At 40.8% G+C, this 19912-nt stretch overlaps 1 protein-coding gene across 12 annotated transcripts in view; it reads right to left on the minus strand.

Annotated features, from left to right (window-relative positions):
* Window positions 1-932: 932 nt before the first annotated feature.
* mfsd8 (major facilitator superfamily domain containing 8) overlaps window positions 933-19912 on the minus strand; it is a 63346-nt gene continuing 44366 nt past the window's right edge. For 9 of the 12 annotated variants that reach the window (XM_015344850.2, XM_015344846.2, XM_015344845.2 and 6 more), the window contains 11 exons: window positions 19405-19496; window positions 19047-19090; window positions 17210-17450; window positions 16500-16613; window positions 9078-9222; window positions 8697-8755; window positions 8039-8171; window positions 7698-7832; window positions 6634-6737; window positions 4519-4760; window positions 933-3186 (listed from right to left, as the gene is read on the minus strand). In XM_015344850.2, coding sequence (XP_015200336.1) covers window positions 2980-3186; window positions 4519-4760; window positions 6634-6737; window positions 7698-7832; window positions 8039-8171; window positions 8697-8755; window positions 9078-9222; window positions 16500-16613; window positions 17210-17450; window positions 19047-19090; window positions 19405-19496 — 1516 coding nt within the window. In that variant the 3' untranslated portion in view covers window positions 933-2979. Of the gene's footprint in view, window positions 3187-4518; window positions 4761-6633; window positions 6738-7697; window positions 7833-8038; window positions 8172-8696; window positions 8756-9077; window positions 9223-16499; window positions 16614-17209; window positions 17451-17549; window positions 18384-19046; window positions 19091-19404; window positions 19497-19912 lie in introns of those variants that run through there. The other 3 variants (XM_015344852.2, XM_069189782.1, XM_069189783.1) reach the window with 2 other exon arrangements.

Consider the following 19912-nt stretch of genomic DNA (forward strand, 5'->3'; position numbering starts at 1 on the left):
TTGTTCATCAGATGGACAGCTAAGACTGTTATATTCTTTCATTGCATGTGGATTTGGATTAATATCGGGAATATTGCATTTTTCTTTTCTTACAGTTGAGAAATCTCAGATTATCTTTACCTGTTACAACTATTCCTGAGTAATGACAAGACTGTTGAGTAACACTTAATGCTTAGTCATAATTACAGTTAAAACTTTAATTTTGTTTTAAAAAAAGACAGTGGTGTTCACACTGTCACCTGTTAATCCATGACAATTATTTTGTAATTTTGTGTCGGTGACCATAACGTTTTAATGAGTTTCATCACACGTTTGTCATTGAATGGTTTTGAAAGCACCAGGTCAACATTAGTTCTGCTTTGTCTTAGTTGCATTGTGGAAGACCACTTGAGATAAGTTTTTGAAAGGCCTCATCTTGCCAAAGAATGTGAAAGGAACTGGAAAAGTTTGAAGCTCACACATTCTTAATGCTGGTCACTTTTTTCCAAGAACTTAGAAAAAATGAAGTTATATGGGAGTCACTATCAAGTTCTGATTTTAATATCCCTGAGTGCACAATCCCATCTTGATGCAGGTTTAAAAACATGTACAGATGTATGCAAAGGTTTGGGAACCCCTGGCCCAATTATGTTTTGTTGATTTTCTAAGTGTAAAGAAATTAACACTACCTCTGCAGTAAACAACCTTAAACTTGACATATTTCTGTACATTTTAATGCACAGTTACTATTTATTTGCTGAATTTAACAGATTAAAAAAAAGAAAATGGTAAATCTGGCACGTGCAAAAGCTTTACTTAGAAAATCAACAAAACATGTAATTTGGCCAGGGGTGCCCAAACCTTTGTATTAAACTGTATACTGAATCACTCAGAGCACTGAATAAGTATATCAGGTATAATGTCTAGACTAAATTCACTTTTAAGGCACTTCATAATTTTTTGTGTTTGCATTTATTTTGTGGGAAAAACAATACAAAAACAATTTTCTCTCATGCTCCCCTCCTCCCAGACAAGCGGGCGTACCCCAAAGGTTCTCATCAGCAAGCAGTATTTTGGACTTTGATCTTGTCTGCTGCCACACCTCCTGTCTATGGCTCTGTGTACCCAAACTGTAGATGTTCTATACTGTATATAAGACGTCAAGAAATAAAAGTACCCACTGGTGTTACAGAACGGAATGGGGAGGATACCAGTGCTGGGTGGCTATCTTTTTAGGACACGCAAGCCATATTTTCTTCCGCAACACAGTAGATAAGAGTTGAACAGACCCACCCCCGAAACACAGTTTCTTCAGGCACTCCATAGTATTGAGGAACTACTGTATCTCTGATCACAGCACTGACTCCCTTTCAGAGTCAGTTCTGCTACCATATGATACCAGATTCCTCCAAAAAGTTTACTTTACTTTACCATGTACACATAAAATACATGGAATAATTCTAACCTATGTTGTATTTTAATTCCTTGTGTGTTAAATTTTAAAAGTTCAGATAGTAAAGCCATTACTAAAAATGTGCATTCCATTAATGTTTTATCACCCTCTCCTCTCGTACAAAGTTTAAACATATCACAAAGCATTCAACTTTCATCAAATCTTCCATGTTAAGGGTATGTAAAGAAGAAAGATTAGATAAGACTTTATTGATCCCGAAAGGAAATTGATTAAATTAATTTACATGTTGCTAAATGTATGCTATATATACAGTCTTTGGTTTAATGCATGATAATTTACAGCAGCTTTTCAGTAATTTCCCATGTTGGCTGACATTCCTATGTTAATTTATATTTACAATGCTATCTGTACTATATACAAATCCATACTCTAAAAAAGTTAAGTTTCCATGGTTGAACCACAGGTTGTTCTCTAAACATGAATCTGAAAAAAAAAGCATTGGAAAACAAGGGCAGTTTTTGAAGTACAGGAATGAGTTGTAGGAAGATAGTGTGGTAAAACAAAAATCATATTTTTCCTATAATGTATGTCTTCATTCCTTCACACATTTAGTGTATGACCTGTTAGTCTCAGGTTAGAACAGGCACTGAGATGCACAATGACACCTCAACTATACAGTATTCTGTGTATTTAAAGGAATGTGCCAGTACCACATTTTCGCTTAAATTCTAAACCAAAAATTAGCTACTCAAGCAAAAATGTAAAGAGAAAGAGCATGGTGACTGCAATAGAACTAAAATGTACAAGAACTGAAAAAATAACTTAAAAGGGAGCTGTGCAAATCTGATCTGAAAACGATCTGAATCATAATAAACCCTCTTAATAAGTAGTTTGTGTTGTCAGTGTTATAACAAATTGCTTATATTACCCTGTAGTCCAACCATAAACTAGTATGTATAATTGCACAGTATTTTCAGTCACTAATAAGTGTCTTACTATTTTAGATTAAGAATTATCTATATTTTCAAACATATTGCACATTTGCAGTTATATTACATGTACTTTGCATGGAACTTGTATGTTGTCCTGCTGTTCTCATGGGCTTCCACCCACAGTCCAAAGACATACTGGTAGGTCACCTGGCTTCAGGCAAAAAGTAGCCCTGGTGTGAGTGTGTGTCAATCAGCCCTGTGATGGACTGGTGCCCTATCCTGCCTTGTGCCCAATACTTGCTGGGATAGATTTCCACTGCCCCATGACCCGGAATTGGAAGAAGCGTTGAGAAAGTGGATGGATTGAAGAACCATAATATGTGTTAAAGGAATAACAATACTGCATGTTTAACAAGGCAAAAGCCTAAGAGTCTTAAGCAGCGCTACTGAAGACAGCACTTAACATTCCAACTTCATCAATCTTGTTGCTAAATGATAAAAGGAGTCGATAAAATGATAAAAGTGCATGGATATGATCTACAGCACTACCCACTTCACAGTATGGAATGCATGGTCCTGGGCAAACGTCTTCACCTGTGTCACCCGCTCAAGCTCAGGGAAAATGAAAACATGTTCTTAGTAGTCCAAAGGTGGCTATTCTTGTATGTGTCCACTTCTGACAGAAAAAGCAATAAGTCTTTTATACGTGGCTACCAGGAGGACAGTGGTGGCCAGGACAAGTCCGCAGACGAGGCTGAAAGCCCAGCGAGGTCCCAGGATGGTGTACACCTGACTGACGAAAACAGGGCCCAGTGTCCGCGCTCCACTGCCTGAGGCGGTCAGCCAGCCCATGTACACTCCCTGTGGACACACATACACACTCCTGTTACAGAGAGCCGAGCCATGGGGAACCCCAAATTGCAGCCACTGTACACACAGATGTAATAAACCTCAATTTTTATCATGAATGTCATAATGTCCGTTTGAGAAGTCATCACAATAACATCCTTAAGGTAAGACTCTGAGGCACAGCAAAAACCTGAGGATTCAAAACATTAACATACAGTAGTATATACTTCAGCATCTCTCATGTTAGTCACTCTCAAATTACTCTTCAACTCCTCCCAATGGACAGTTAATGAACTGCTTCCTTAAGGCCACAGTTTATCTGCAAATTATCACTCTCAGTGCAAGAAGTTGGTATTTCACCACTGTAAACAGAATGTTGAATAATACAGAACAAGTAGAGGTTAATTCTGTACTGAAAAGAAAAATTAAATGTTTTGGCTGTGAATCCACACCAGGTTCTAAAATCTGTGTTTTGGCTGTACTTTTCAGCAAGGACTTATCTTCCACTTGTTCTTTTGCAGCTCTGAAACTGCTGCTCACATGGACCACTGCTGAATACAAGACCTCATGAATAAGTTACAATATAGTGTTTAAAAATGAGCATAAATCAAAGTTTGCATACAAGAGGCAGCCAATTGGCCATTTAGCTCAAATTTAATTTTAGCAGCTAATTGATCTGACAGATTCAAAGAAACCAGGGTATCAATTTCAAAAAAAGCTTTTTCCCCACTACGCCTTGTGTAAAGAAGTTCCACATATTTGCCATTATAAATGCACTTCCCCTGTTTTGGTAATACTTCTCTTTTGGTATTATATGTGAACTTGACTAGTTTACTTGCTATCCCAGCATCTAGTTCTCTGATATACATTAGCAAGAGCAGTGGTCCTGATACAGATTCTGCGATACTCCTTTAATGACGTCTCCCCAAATGACCACATCTCATACAAGATCTCTCAAAGTCTTTCTGTCACCCTGACAAGGCAAGTAGATTAAACCTTACATTAATGTTTCTTTGGAATCTCGAACTTTAGTACAAGTGCTTTGTTATTCTTATTTGATTGAAGAGATACTTCAGTGGTCTGAAATAGCAACTTCAAAGACGTACTGTATGTTTTGCTAATTTTAGGACTTTGATATAGCCTTGTGATCTACTGACTTGAAATAAACCGAATCACCACCACATAATGTTTTAAAATAAAACAACCTCATTCGTGTAAGCAAATCACAGTATTCCTTTTCTGCTTTCCGTTTTAAAAGCATAATGCTTTGTCATTCTTCACGTCCCGGAACTTGGATGAGAATTTGTTGCTTATGAGATACATGGGCCGGGGTGGAGATCTGACCTGTGGCTTGGACCCAAGGATTTTGGAGTAGAGTGTGTAGGACATCACGTTGCAGACAGGGTAGCCCATTCCGATGAGGAAGTCGGAGGTGATGTACTGCGCCAGGTGGATGACTGGCGTGTACAGACACCAGGTCTGCTCGGATGGGCAGCCCGTGGGCTCAACTGAGGAGTTTGAAGGCACAGGGGGGACTGAGCTGAAGCCACCTTGTAATGACCCAGCGCTGGAGCTGTTCTGGAGATCTGTGGTCACCAAAAAGAACAGAAAGGGAGAAAAAAAGCATGAAAGAGTTCATGAGGACTCCAGTTTGAAGTCTGTACTTAACACCTACACATCCTGGTAAATGTAACATTCTAGTGATGCTGGATTCAAAGCTGTGGGTTGGAATGTTTGTGTGGGTTTCCCAGATGCTCCAGGTTTGTCCCACGTATTAGGGACGCACTGCCTAGGATAACTGTTGTCTAAATTGTGCATTTCATCTTGCGCCCTGTGATAAACTGGGATAGGGACAGGTTTCTGGGGTGCCGTGAATTAGCAGCTCTCTGGTAAAATACGGATGGATTACAGGCACTGTGATTGACCCTTGACATGTTTTAAAGCTGAGCAGGTGGGTGAGGACAGAAATTCATGTCTACAGCAGGGAAATGTTCTACTTTTAAACTGGATATCAGCCCACCAACACCACAACATTCCAGAACATTCTTAACAGCTGTAAATGAACAAAAACTCTTTTTGGTAAACGAATTCTTCTTCAGTTAGCTAGGGGATCTGGAACTTTTCTAAAATACTAGACATCCTTTATTCTTACCTCACAGAACCAGAATGTGAGGCATTGTGAACTGTAGTGAACTGTTGCACTCTTGAACCACACTGGTCCAGCACTATCTTGGTGGTTGTTAGAAGAGCTGTCCTGTCATTCCCCCTTATAGCCTGGTTTTCTTTGCTGTTGCACAGCCGAGCTGTTTGTATTTAGATACAGTACATATGACCTCTAAGGTATAAAATAGATACTACAATAATACTTACTGTATAATTTCAGTCATGTAACAGAATGTCAGGTCGTTTATTACAAAACAGCAAAATCTGCTTCTCTAAATTGTTTCACAACAATTCTGTCATTTTTTTTTCCTTCCAGACCACATGGATTTAAGGTCGTTATTTACCACAGCCCTCTTTATGTTTCAGCAAGAAGCAGTTAGTAATAAGAAAAAAATACTCCTCGTTCTTTAAGAGCCTGTGGTATCTGTAATGACTGCTGTGATGATAAAGTCATTCTTCTAAAAGGTCGACTTTAGCTACAAATGGTTTTCCTCTATGAGCTCTACGGATGATTTATTTTTATTGTATAAGTAAAATAAAAATATGAGTGGGAGAGTTGCAGAAAACAAGCTGAGATATTTTCACACAGAAGATACAGCACAACATCTCAGTGTGAAAAAGGATTCTTAAACGCTGTTTTTTCTTTTACATTTCCACTTGGAATCAGACTCCCCACATCTCAAACTGCCAAGTATTTCTGTGAGTCTTGACTCCTGCACTACATGGGGAGACTGACAAGGGCAGACAAGTTCTTCCTATCGTTCAAGACATTCGTGTTGCGACCTGCCACAGGTCCACAGTGCCTCTCAGGAGCTGGTCCTGAGCACAGCCTGCGGGATTCTTTAGTCGGCCTGGGCTCTCACAGAATCAGGAGTCACCGATCCTGTGAGAGCCCGGGCCGACTAAACAAAACCCAAATGTGCGCCACATCTTCAGCAATCGCAGTCACAGTCGGCTAGTGACATGACTCTCTCGATCACACAATATCTGGGCCACGGAGCTCATCCTGTGCTCAAAACCTTGAAACCGAGAGACACTTTGTACTTCCATCCAAGAAAAATTTAAACTTTTATTAACTAAATTAAATTGGTGACTGTTGAGATAGTAATAAATATGTAGATTTAAGAAAATTGTCTCATAACTTCTTTCATGGGAGAGTGCAGTGGGTTCGACTTCACACAGTTTTGAGACAGTCTTCTTAAATCTTCACATTTCTTACTATCTCAAGAGTCACCAGGTTTGCTATGCGGTTCACAAATACAACTGGAATCTATTTTCTGGATGTCTGAATCTTACCTGTCCATTGAATCTGAGGAAACTGGTTCCCCCAGGGTAGCAAAATGAAGAACCCGCAAAAAATGAGCACTGTTCCCCCAAGAAGAACTAAACGGTCACCAATTCTGAAAACAAAAACACATCCTTCGCATTAGTTTTACACCAAAATTGTTTTTTAGTGCAAAGTGAGCTGCCAGAAATCAGCTATACTTGCCCTTTTCTGTTTTTGACTTCTCATTCAAGAGCTTTGGGCTGCCCCCAGTACAGAGATTTAGTGCACAAACAGCTTGAAATACAGATCTGGATTTAACCCTTTAGGCCGGATGGAACAACAACCTGGCAATGGAGTCAAGAGATAGGGACTCCCTCACTAGGATTAACTGAAGAAGAATGTTGATAAAGTTTGCAAAGCGAAGAAGCCATTGGGCCCATCTTACCACTCTGGTAGTTAAAACTGATTCTGATTAATGACTCACTGATTAATGATTAATAATTGATTAATGAAAAATGTCATGCAGCAGTTTCTTGACAGAAGCCAGAGTATCGGCTTCGACAACATGGCAAGGTAGCTTGTTCCAGACTCCCAAAACCCACTGGACTTAGCCAAGGAGCACCAGCAAGGACACTGATTGGTTGGAGGGAGGAGGTAAAACAGTTCATGCTGGGAAAGCTCAAAGCCTTTCATGACAAATTATGAAAATCTCATGAAATGGACTCATCAGCTCACCAATTAACTTTGTACTGCTAATCCAATTAACATTTTTTTAAATGACCTAAAAGCCTTTAATTACAAAGTCACTGCATAAGTACAATGGTACCCCAAAAGATATCCGCTTTATATCAAAATGTTCACAAATTACAGTATGGTGCATGTTATTTTCCCTCTAGGTACAGTACCTGCGACTGCAATAATCTGAAACTCCTGAAGAGGTCGTGTGTGTCCTGTTTCAACGTGCTGTAGCTTAAACATTTTAAAGTGGAAGCCGCCCACGGAAATTTTGTTGTGTGGATACTCAAACCTTGTAACTGGACTAACAGAATAACTAAAGAGGCACACAGTATACAAACATTAACCTTCAAATTACCTTGGGGAAATCACCTTCACGGCAAGGAACACCAGGATGGATTCAAACCCAATGCATGCCAATATGATGCCGTTGTACAGCACAGCTTCTGTCCTTGTCCAGGCAAACATATCCATGGATAAGGGTGTGGCTATCCTAGAATACAGAGACAGGAAATCAGTACTGATTAACCTCACACAAAGTAAAGGGGAGGGAAAGATTTAGAGTACAGTTGAACAGAACATAAAAAATATTACTGTAAGTAAACTCTATAACACGACAATTCATTTAAAAATACACAGCAAAAAAGGTTAGTAGGTATTGGTGGATGAAAAATAACAGTAAGTGTGAGAAAAACTTACGTTTCAAAGACTGCAAAAATGAAAAGGAAGACGAAGAACAGGACATTTAACGTCACCACGGCAACTTGGTCAATACTGCCACTGGATTCCCCTGTCGTGCTCTCTCTCTCTGAATGACAAGACGTGACTGTGTCTGAGACAAGGGCAGCTCCTTCAATCAGACCTCCACCACTAGACCACAATGACTTGCAAGTGAAAAAATGTTTTGGGAGCTGTTGCTTGAAACAACAACCACTTCTGTCAGCCTTTGCAGTTATAGCAGTCTATACAAACATCAATTAGATTACTGTTACTTTACGCCTGAAATGGGATAAGAAAATCCAATAGCACCTTTATAGCAAATAACTGTATAGTGGTAAGTTCTTTGGAAATGAATTTCAGATTTCAGATTCTGTCTGGACACTGCTCAGGGCACAAGAAAAGTAGCTAGTAGCTCTGGTGATGCAAAAAAACTTGGCAGAATGAATAAAGAAATTCAGTCTTCTTTATCATACAGCAGGATTAGAGAACAGAACTACCAGAACTACTTGGAAAGTATGAATGTATGATTCACCCTGTGGCCAGCCACTCTCCAAACTATTTTTTTTTTATTTCTTAAAGCCTCAAAAGAGAAAACATCATTACGAACAGTTATTTTAAATCCTTCATTTTCAAATACCTTCTGGGACACAGTTGATGGGGTTAATGCATCTCCCATAGTCATCCACATGATGTTCCCTAGAAACAAACAAACATTGGAAAACAGTCTCAAGGCTTCATTTCAGATTTCCATACTGTGAACACAATACCACACTGCAGTTCTCATTTCTGAGCCAAGTCTAGGCTTGGGAGCAGGGCAGAAACCGTCAACCCCACTAGGAATTTACACACAAAATCCAAACATGTTTTGTTCTGAGATGGAAAAGCTGTGTTGTAAAACTATTGCATCCTCGCTAATCCAAAGGAAAAGCTAACCATGGGTCTCTGGAACAATAGAAAACTAAAAACGGATCGACAGAGCTGTTCTTTATCATAACTTTGTAACTGTTTACTGGCTTACCTTAACACGAAGACCACAAGAAGAATATTTACAACACCCAACAGCGCACCCAGCAAGGCGGGTGAGGTGTACATGTTGAACTGCAGAGCAATAAGGTCCCAGGACACGCCAGTCTCTCCAATAAAAGACAAACATGCCTGTAAAGCTGGAAAACAGAACAATACTAGAATGGAAAACTTGGAATCAGCATTTAAGGTTAAGGTGCATTTAAGTGCTCATCACCGGAAAGTAAGCATAGCACTGTTGAGCCACATTCTAAATCTTCTGGTAAAATGCTTAGCAGGATTTAAAAAATAATTTTGAAAAAGGTGATTAAAGGAATTCTAGGGGAACATCTTATTGATTCAGATTCAGGCCAAAGAGTTGTCAACCCAAGCTGAGACAGATGTTCACAGCGACAGATGATTGCAACACTGCAACATGCCAGGGTATTTTCAAAACACAGATGAGTAACTTGTTCCATACTCCCACAACTCTTTGGGTAAATTAGTGCTTCATATTCTTGGTTTCACATATTTTCAATTCTGCCCTCAATTAACACATAAGAAATCAGTGTGGAAGGCCTTATTTTAAATGATCTTGGTGCCTCTCCTTTACTGGGGTGTTTCCATTTTTTTTTCTCTACCTGCATCTGCCTTGTCACAGCACTTGAATGATGTAAAAAGTACAAGAAAGTGATTCATCCATATTTGAACTCTACAAGACTGACACAGTGCTGATTGGCTCTCCTTGTCAACTTTAGTTTAACTACTGATGGTCTTGGAATCAATCAATCCAAGTACACAGGTCAAAACTTGTGGCATCCTAATTAAACTGGGTCATTGTTAACACTGCTGTGAAGATGTCCAATTTCCTCCTCATTACATTGTACCATGTTTTCCAGGAAAATGTATTTGGACCCTTTCAGATTATTTGAATTTGTGCATATTTCTGCCACACAATGTTCTCTGAGCTTAATGTGGGTCCAAGAGCAGACATCCTACCAATAAATCACTCAAAGAGTGCTGCAGGATGTAAAACAAAACACCAGAACAATATCCAGGGACCTGCAGTCCTCCCTTGTCTTGGCTAATGTTCAAGAATGATTAAGTTTAACAAAAAACATCTGATCATCTGAATCATTATCCAGAGTTTTGGAGGAATGTTCTATGGCCAGAGAACCCAATTGCTCCAAAAAGGACTCTCCACTAAAAAAAAAAGTAAACTTTTCATTCTCCTGTCCTGGAACACCTTGACACACATAAGCTGGCTTTCCCCTTCACAGTCAGGCTTCCCCTCTATGGAAGACTAATGTTCCAGGTCTCCAGAGAGCAGTTCTGCTGCATGTTACCTGGCTTAGCCCTTTCACATTAAGATTCCCTAGATATATAGGAGATATATAGTTATTCCCATTATCTAAACTACCTACCACCACACTCTCACCCTGCACTGCATAAACCTAGACACAGACCCCTAGCCTAAGGCCACCTGGCTGCTAATATAACTTTAGTTAATCCTATGCAATGTGACAGATCACATCGGTTCTTTTTCCTCCATAGGTGCTCGTCACAAAGGGCACTAATTAGGCAATGAAACCAGATGTGTCCAATATTCACTCCCAGAGCAGGCCCTGGCCAAAGCCGTGGCTTGAACCATCACATTTGGAATGGCTGAGTCAAAGTCCAGACCTAAACCACATAGAAATGTAGTGGCAGGGCCTGAAACCAGCAGTTCGTGCGAGGCAGCCCTCAAATGTCATTGAGTTGAAGGAGTTTATCATTGAGAAATGGGCCAAAATTCCCAAACAGCGATGGTGAGAGTCTGTTCACTAATTACAGGAAGCATTTGGTTGCAGTTATTACAGTTAATAGGTGATGCAACCAATTACTGAATCTAAGGAGGAGTTGACTTTTTCCCCCCACACAGGGACGCTGGATGTTGGATGGCATGTTGATGATGGTATTTGGTTTTTCAGGCCTTGAGTTTTGTATTACAGTAAGTGATAGTGAATTCCTAAAAACACGTTGCAGCACATTCAGAACTCAAGTAGGTAGCTGCGTCAGCATGCGTAGACTGCACCTGAACAAGTAAAGGTTTATTCTATGCTGAAAAGAGAAGACAAGAGCCTTCTTAAGGTGAAGTGGACTGTAGAGTTCCAGTGCTGATATACATGGTGGCATTCAGCTGGGTGTCTACTCTGTAAGTGATAATCTGGACCAGAGAAGAGCACAGTATACTGCTGCTCTGAATGCCAATGACTGAGGATGGTAGAGGCAGAGTCATATAGACTATCAGCAAGTTTAGAGATCAGACTGTGTTTCCTTGTTTTGACCTTGGCTGCTGTCGTCTTTACAGTAAGTGCTCCCAGAAGATAAGCATCCTGTCTAGAGTCCCTCCAAGGCAAAAGGAAAAGCATGGTGCTGCAATTTCTGATTGTTCATCTGAATGTTGAGCTGTTGTTGCTTTTGCTTTTTAGAAGTGGAAGAGACTGGATAATGTTTTTGCAGGGCTTGGTTTGAGTTGTGCTGCAGTAATATGTCCTCATTTAGGACCTGGCTCAAGGTGTTGAAACTGGGGGTTTGTGTTGGTGGACACACTGAGGACTTCTCCAACTGGTGTTATGCATTGGAAAATGAGGCGCTGGAGGATTTTGTATGGGACTGACCTGAAGGAAATTGGGATAGATAGATAGCTGGATGAAACCTTGGGGACTTTTCCAGGTTTAGGTATGGTGCCAAGCTTTGCTCATCATCATCTTTGGGATGGTGTTGGAGATCATGGCGAGTGCATAGAACTGGGTCAGCCAGATGAGAGCTTATGGCTTTGAGGTGTTTTATAAACTCTGGTTTTAAAACACATGGTGTCTCCTGCTGTTCTGCAGTACTTCAAGTCCCGCAGAAAAACTGTATAGTTCTGTGACTTCAAAAGGGGCAGTGCTTGTGTTACTTCTGTGGGTCAGATGGTCTGTGTTAATACACCCCTCACTCTGCTTTTGGCATTTTTGTCCAAGGGTGCTTTGGCAATAGCAAGCAGAGGGCTGGAGACCTGCTTGTAAGTGACAAAGGAGTGGCATAGGATTGTTATGGGTGGCTTTTGAACAGCTCCATGCCAGCATATTAGGCTCCAGCACTTCCTGATGGAGCAGGTAAAATTGAGATCTGTGATTGAGATCTCCTCCCACTTAGGCCTGTGCACCGCGTTAAGGGACTTGATAAGACGATCTGCTATCTCTGGGTCTCCTGTTGCTTCATATTCCATTAAAAGGGCTGCGTTCTCATTGTCCAGTCATTGGATGTGAATGGATTGACAGCCACGTGGGATTGAGGAGCAGGCAGCTTCGTAGACAGCACCACAGAGCCTGCTGTATGCGACATCTACAGTGATATCTTGCAGTGAAATTGCTGGAATGCTGCACTCAAAGAGTTTCACTGTACTTGTTCCAGTACGCTCTTTTTAGGATTCACCTGATCTATTTTGGGCTGTTGACAATTGGGATGCATAGGCCTGCGTGGTTAGAGGTGTTGGCTGGGTGGGAAATTATCTAGATAGATATTTTATTGATCCCGTGAGGGAAATTGCAGTGCAACAGCAGCTTAACACAGACAACACAGCAACAGTGTAATGAATGATACAATAATAATAATACAATACATACAATAAAATCAGTACAGTGAGAAGTGCACTAAGAAGAGTTACTCACAGTCCAGAACACACAAAGAACAAACCAGAACAGAACAGTACACAAAAAGTTGTATTGTGCAATACATTTATATTTATATTGTGCAAGTCCCTGGCATATATTGCACAAAAACGGTTGTAAACGGGAAAAAGAAAAAGAACAGATGTAGCAGTTTACTCTTCAGTCCAGAAACAGGTCACTGTCAATGTTGCCTCTGCCCAGACGCAAGGTGGATGCGTTGTACAGTCTTATGGCAGAAGGCAAGAATGACCTCCTGTAGCGCTCCCTGTCGCACCATGGATGGATCAGTCTATTGCTGAACGTGCTCTTCATTTCTACAAGCATGTCATAGAGGGGATGGGAGACGTTGTCCGTGAAAGCCTCTAGTTTGGACACCATTCTCCTCTCAGCCACTACCTCCAGGGGGTCCAGACCAGACCCAATGACAAAGCTTGCTCTTCTGATGAGCTTGTTCAGCCTGTTAGAATTCCCTGCTCTAATCCCAGAACCCCAGCATACCACTGCATAGGAAATGGCGCTCGCCACTGATAGAACATATGTAGCATCTTACTACACACAATGAATGACCTGAAACTTCTAAATTGTAAATGGCCTTGATGTTCTTAGATCATTCCAGTCTATAGTCGATATGCACTCCCAGGTACTTGTACGAGTCCACCATCTCTGCACTACTCCCATGGATGTAGACAGGAGTAGGTTTGACCCTTTTCCTCCTGAAATCTACCACCAGCTCCTTCATCTTTGCCATGTTCACTTGCAGGTGGTTCTCTCCACACCACCCCACAAAGCTGCTGACCAGTCCTCTGTACTCCCCCTCCTGCTCACCCCTGATACATCCCACAATTGCAGAGTCATCTGAGAACTTCTGCAGGTGGCATGACTTTGAGTTGTATTTAAAGTCCGAAGTATAGAGGGTGAAAAGGAATGGAGAAATAAGTGTTCCATGAGGAGCCCCTGTGTTACTTACTACCTGTTCAGACACACAGACTGTGGTCTGCCTGTCAGATAGTCAGTGATCCATGAGATCACGGAGGCACTGACTTGCATCTCCTCCAGCTTTCTCCTTAGGAGTAAGGGCTGGATAGTATTGAAGGCACTTTTCGACTGGAGAAGTCGAAAAACAGGACATGGCTCTATGTAGGGAAGGGTGCTCCAAGTAGAGAGCTCACCCATCACAGGTCAGGAGAGCAGTCCTTCTTCCTTCCAGCTGAATAGAATGCCTCTCATTGTTTGGGGTCATGAACAAGTGCCAGGCCATTTCTTGATGCCCAGTCTACAACTACCTCGCCATCAGTTTCTGGTGCTGGGAAATCCCAGTCTGGATGATGTGTGTTAAAGTCTCCCACAAAGACGGCTGGCTGGGGAAGGGAAGGCAGCACTTGTGTTCCCAGTTGCTGGGCGGTTTATAAACATTGGCTATGAGGAAACTACCAACCACAATGACGTCAGAACATGTGGGCGTTGCCCACATGGCAATGTCGCTTCAGACATACAAGTGACGTCTATAAAGGAATGGGGCAGAATTCCTCCGCAACCTGGAGTAAAGCATGTGTCAGAAATGTACAGCTTCTATTGTTTGAAATGGTTGCTCCTGGCATGGATTGGGTACGTTAATTCCCTTAGAAGGCGTGGTCAGAACTAAATGCTACTTAATGGTACTGACTGATCGTTTTCACCCTGTCTTGCAGCATTTCTTTCCTGCTGGGAGAGGTGTTTTCCTGGATGACAATGGCAAGAGCACGTGGTCACCTAGGGGTTTGATGAGCACAGCACTGCTGTTACGCTCTTCTCAGTCACTAGAACTGAACATTTATGGCATTTATGGGATATTCTGGAAAGATGCCTGTGACTGAGTCACCCAGGCTCTCTCATGGAAGAATGGCGCTGTATCCCTCCTGCAGAATTCCAGATGCAGGTAGATTCTATGCCATAGGGCAAACAGATTACACTGGCCACACATGGTGGCCAAACATCCACATGTATATTCTTGATCAGTTAAGTCATTACAAATCTGGTTGTCATCAGCAGAGGAATGAAAAGCGATGCCATAAGCATAAGAAAGCAGTGGTCACACAGAGACACTAAAATGAAACGGAAATGGAAGGGCCCTGCCAAGTGCCAGATGAGAAGAGGGAAAAATACCCACTTTGAACAAACTATTATTCAGTTAATATTTAAAACGGAACAAAGAACTTCCAGTAATAACAACTGCTCTCTCTACTCCACACAGCAAGATGGTATCGAATGCAGTTCCAGTGGGACAAAAAATGGATAAAAGTTAGCGGCAAAGAGTAGAACATTAATAAGCTTCAATAAAGTTGTTCATATGCAAAGATAAATACCAAGATCAAAAATGTTTTAACAGCTTACAGACATAGAAAAAAAAAAGTTAAAATGTAATAGGTCATATCTATGGAAGCCCGTTTCCGCCAGGGAGTAAAAAAAAAACGCATTATGGTATCTCAGAATTACGACTTAGCAACTCAGAATTGCGACTTAGCATCTCACATTTGCGACTTCGAAATAACCATATTTCATTGTCTGTCCTTTTGTTATTGTAACGGATTCGGGTTCTAGGGCTTGTGCCCTCGCCGCTCCCACCCTAGTTCGTGCCTCGCTGCACTGGCTCACTTTCTTTAAGAACACTTTCTTTAACCCTGGCGGCCAGCATCCCTGTTATGCGCAGGGGGAGGGTGGTGTACTGCTACCAGATCGTACAACCTGTATGTCGGCCGTTCCGTTACACTATTTTCTTGAATCGTACAGGATCATAGGATCTAGAAGCCTGAAGACTTGTCCTGTACAGTGCCCTGATAAAAATCAAATTAATTACACTAATTTTTATAGAATCCCATTTCCGCCAGTGAGGCTTCCATAGTACCCGGATGGAATAGTGGACGGTGGACTTTTTAAAAATAGTTTTTATTTACGTAGACAGAATATGAAATAAGATACAGAAATAGGCACTTCACATCCAGAAGAATTCACAATTATAAAAGCTGAAACATACTTTTTATGTATTTCCATTGTATGTCCTTTTGTACTTAAAAAAGAAGGTCTTCTTTAGCTCAGCTGGCAAGACTCAGGTTTGAGCCAGTGCAGCGAGGCACGAACTAGGGTGGGAGCGGCGAGAGCACAAGCCCTAGAACCCGAATCCGTTACAATAACAAAAGGACAGACAATGAAATATGGCTTTTTCGAAGTTGCAAATGTGAGATATAAAGTCGGAATTCTGAGTTGCTAAGTCGGAATTCTGAGATACTAAGTCGGAATTCCGACTTACTTAGTCGGAATTCTGAGTTGCTAAGTCGCAATTCTGAGATACTAAGTCGCAATTCTGAGATACCATAGCGCGTTTTTTTTTTTTACTCCCTGGCGGAGACGGGCTTCCATACATATCAGATGTGAAATGCTTTATATCAGATAAAAACGCTGTGAATTTTGAAAAGAGATCAGAAATAAAATTCACATAACTCAATTTGTAGAGAAATTAATTTGAGAACAGAGCCAATTTTGACACCCACACATTGGCACCAATTTCTGTTTTCTTCTTTAATTCCCACTGGTTGAATTGTATGATCAATAAAAGGAATAAGTCAATGAAAGGAATGCCTTTTTTGTGTCTGACTTCCAGGCTGCTTGTTTATCGGTCAGATGCCCCAGCACAATGGCACCAGGTCCTCTGATGAAGATGAACACATGCTGTACAGACACTTGAGAAAGAAGTCTGGGAAGAACCCTACCTGGACCCAATATGAACCCTAAGGCTTGGCAGGCACTCATGTTTGCCATCGCACTGGTTCTCTCCTTGAGAGACGTCGCCCCAGCAACATAAGATCTCACAACGGCCACATTCCCTTCAGAAAAGAAAGGAGAAAAAACTATGAAACGAAGGACTCTTATCACGTTCTGTTTAGGTCCAGAACAAAGCCTGGAGGAATGGGTATATTACAATTAAAAGAGAAATTTAAGGACGTGTTCTGATTTTCAAGTTATTTAAAATTAGCACTAGTACATATATTATTCAGAATTTACATTTGGTTTACAGCATTTCATTCTGCAAATGTTTATTTCTGTATCATGTTGTAGTCTTGAAATAATGACATACAGTGCGGTACGCATTAAAAGTTCCAACTGGTTAGACAAAGAATCAGTTTAAAATATTGTGAAAGACATTATGGATTTCTAGAGACATGGTGAAGCATTCTATTAAATCATTTAGGGACATATGTTTTTTTGGGTGGAAGAGTTGGGGCTTCAATCAACCAAACAGTTTTAGATGGCAGATTTTAAGAAAAGCAGCCTTCACAAAGACTGTATGTTAAGACCATTTTAAAAATATCGAAAAATTTAATTTTGCTGCTTTGATTAGAAATAATCATTACTGGTTCATTGCCATATGCAATATGTGAAACACTGGGATTCCCAGAACAATATCACTACAATCAGTTACCTGCTCCGAAGCCCACGAAGGCTCTAGCTATTAGCATGTAGTACTTGTTGTGTGAAGTGGGCAGGTGCACATAAGCGTACAGGATGTTGGCTGCCACATTGATTATTATGGAGATTATGATAGGCTCTCTCCTGGGTCTGTGATTGGACCACAGGCCAAACAGAGGGGATGCCACCATCTGCCCAAGACTGTACGCTGCCACAATCCAGCCCAGGAAACTGGCATCAGCACTGTCGTCAATCTGAGGATCACATGGAATAACAGAAGAGAAAAAATGTTGCAGGGATAGCTGAAGAACACCATACTACATTTAATAACAACAACCATAATAATTGCTTACACTTCTACTGCACTCAAAGCACATTACAAGTAATGGGGTTTCTCCCTCCAGCACCACCAATGTGCAGCCCCACCTGGATGATGCGACAGCAGCCATAGTGAGCCAGAACGCTCACCACACATCAGCTATCAGTGGGGAGGAGAGCAGAGAAATGAAGTCAGTTCAGAAATGGGGATTATTAGGTGGCCATGATTGGTAAAGGCCAGGGAGAAATTCAACCAGGACGCCAGGATTATAACCCTACTCTTTTCGAGAAACACCCTGGGATTTTTAATGAGCACAGAGAATCAGGACCTCGGTTTTATGTCTCATCTGAAGGACAGTGCCTTTTTACAGTTTAGTGTCCCATCACTATACTGGAGCATTAGGACCCACACAGACTGCAGGGCAAGCGCCCCTGCTGGCCCCACTAACACCTCTCCCAGCAGCAACCTTAGTTGCTGCAGGGTGAAACAGCTACTAGGAATTAAAAGCTTCCATTATTCTACAGCAGGTCCTTTCTGTAAGAGGCGACTGTTTCATTTTGACTTATCCATTTTAAATATAGAGCGGTACTGTGGTTGAGTACAGTGATTTTTAAAAAACTGATATCTTCTGCCTTTTCCAAAAATTCCCTTAGTTCTCCATTTGCCTGCTATCCAGTAGCTATGGTTTGAAAGACTGCAACAACAGAAAATGTCAAGTTTTATTTTAGTGCTCACCTGCAGAAAAGATCAGAGAGACCCTTGAATCATCCAGGGTAAAAATTAGTTTTTCTACTGAAAAACTATATACCAACTCGAAAACATCACGCAATATAACATTGACTGTTGCCCTTCAATGCCAATACATTTTAGACGAAGAAATGTCTCTCAGAAGCTCCTACAAACTATATACAATATTTTGTATTTTAGCTTTTTCCATGACAAAAGTATTTTATCTAAATTTCCACTAACCTTTTACATACTGTATTTTCTCTGAATAACTTTCATTTAACAGGAAAATCTCAGCTTTAGAATATCTAAGAGGATTCTAAAAATCCTAAAAGTAGTATTATGTGCACATTTCTGCTGTTATTTTCCAATTACTGCACCTGTTTGTAAGTTACCATTTATACTAAAAATGCATACCCTTTTACACTAAAAGTGATTATACTTTTACTACTGGTGTACAGAGAATATATAACCTCACAATAATAATGCTGTACAATTGCTAAAATACAATAATTGTGTTGCTAAGATTAAAAAAGTAAGATAAAAGATAGTCAGATAAAAAAATATAGTAAGATAAAAAAGACTGATTAACAGCCAAATCAGTAGCCTGCATAAATGGCACAAGAATGAGTATAATTTCATGCAGCAAGACTGTAAGAGCTTCATTACTTTTCTGTGTCTTCAGCCCCCTACGAAATACAGCTGGAACACATCCTACATTTGTCCTCCTTACAGCTCATAAAAGTCAGGATATTGAAAGCTAACTCCACAAACAGTAAGCCAAAAAGTTCAGCATTGCACTAACCTTTTGAAGATATGGCCAAACTGATGTTATCACAATGGAAAAACCTGGTAAGAAACAAGACAGCGCCTGATTGTTAAAATACGACGATCTCTGCTCCAGCAAAAACCGTAAGCAAAGCCAGCTGAGATGTGAAGGAGTGGATTTGAATTTAGTTGCATAAATGTTCAGTTTAAAACAAACCTGGCACTGAATGAGCCCATAATTCTTTCCTGTTGTTTTCATCAGCTTTATTCTCACAGCAAACTCATGAAAACTGGATTTTATTACAATGCAGTAAGCCACTCAAACAAGCAATTAACAGAATTTGCCTCCGTTCTGTTTTTGATCACTGTAAGTACAGGCGTCTCAAAGAGCTCACCGACACTGCTGAGAAACATTGTGAGATACATGACTCGAATTGACCTCCATCGGCTTCTGTACTCGGAAAGCGTCTCTGCGATGTCCTTCTCACTGGAAAGGGCAGAAAAGGGAAAGAAAAGACAACAGTGGATTGTTTACCAGGATAAATAAATCCTTGTACTAGGAAAGAAAATGTACAAATCAGCCTCCCATTCATGATCGTGTCTTTCCCAAGCAAAGGATCAAATGAAGACTGTATGTTGGGGGAAAAAAACATTACTCACACTTGTGCTTTGTGATTCCTTACAGGCGTGTTCTGTGGACTATTGAAAGAACAGTGGGAGCAACTGGATAACAATCACTAAAACTACTGCACTCTTATGCACCATACACAGAACAATATACACATACAGTCTTTCAAATTCACTTCTACTCCCCTTTACTTAATGACAGCTCAGCTAAAATAAATTACTTTGAGAGCAAGTGAGTGTAACTCATGTCACAGCCAGGGACACATCTGCTTCGCG

Source organism: Lepisosteus oculatus, chromosome 1 (genome assembly GCF_040954835.1).
Source record: "Lepisosteus oculatus isolate fLepOcu1 chromosome 1, fLepOcu1.hap2, whole genome shotgun sequence".
In the NCBI taxonomy this organism is placed as follows: Eukaryota; Metazoa; Chordata; class Actinopteri; order Semionotiformes; family Lepisosteidae; genus Lepisosteus; species Lepisosteus oculatus.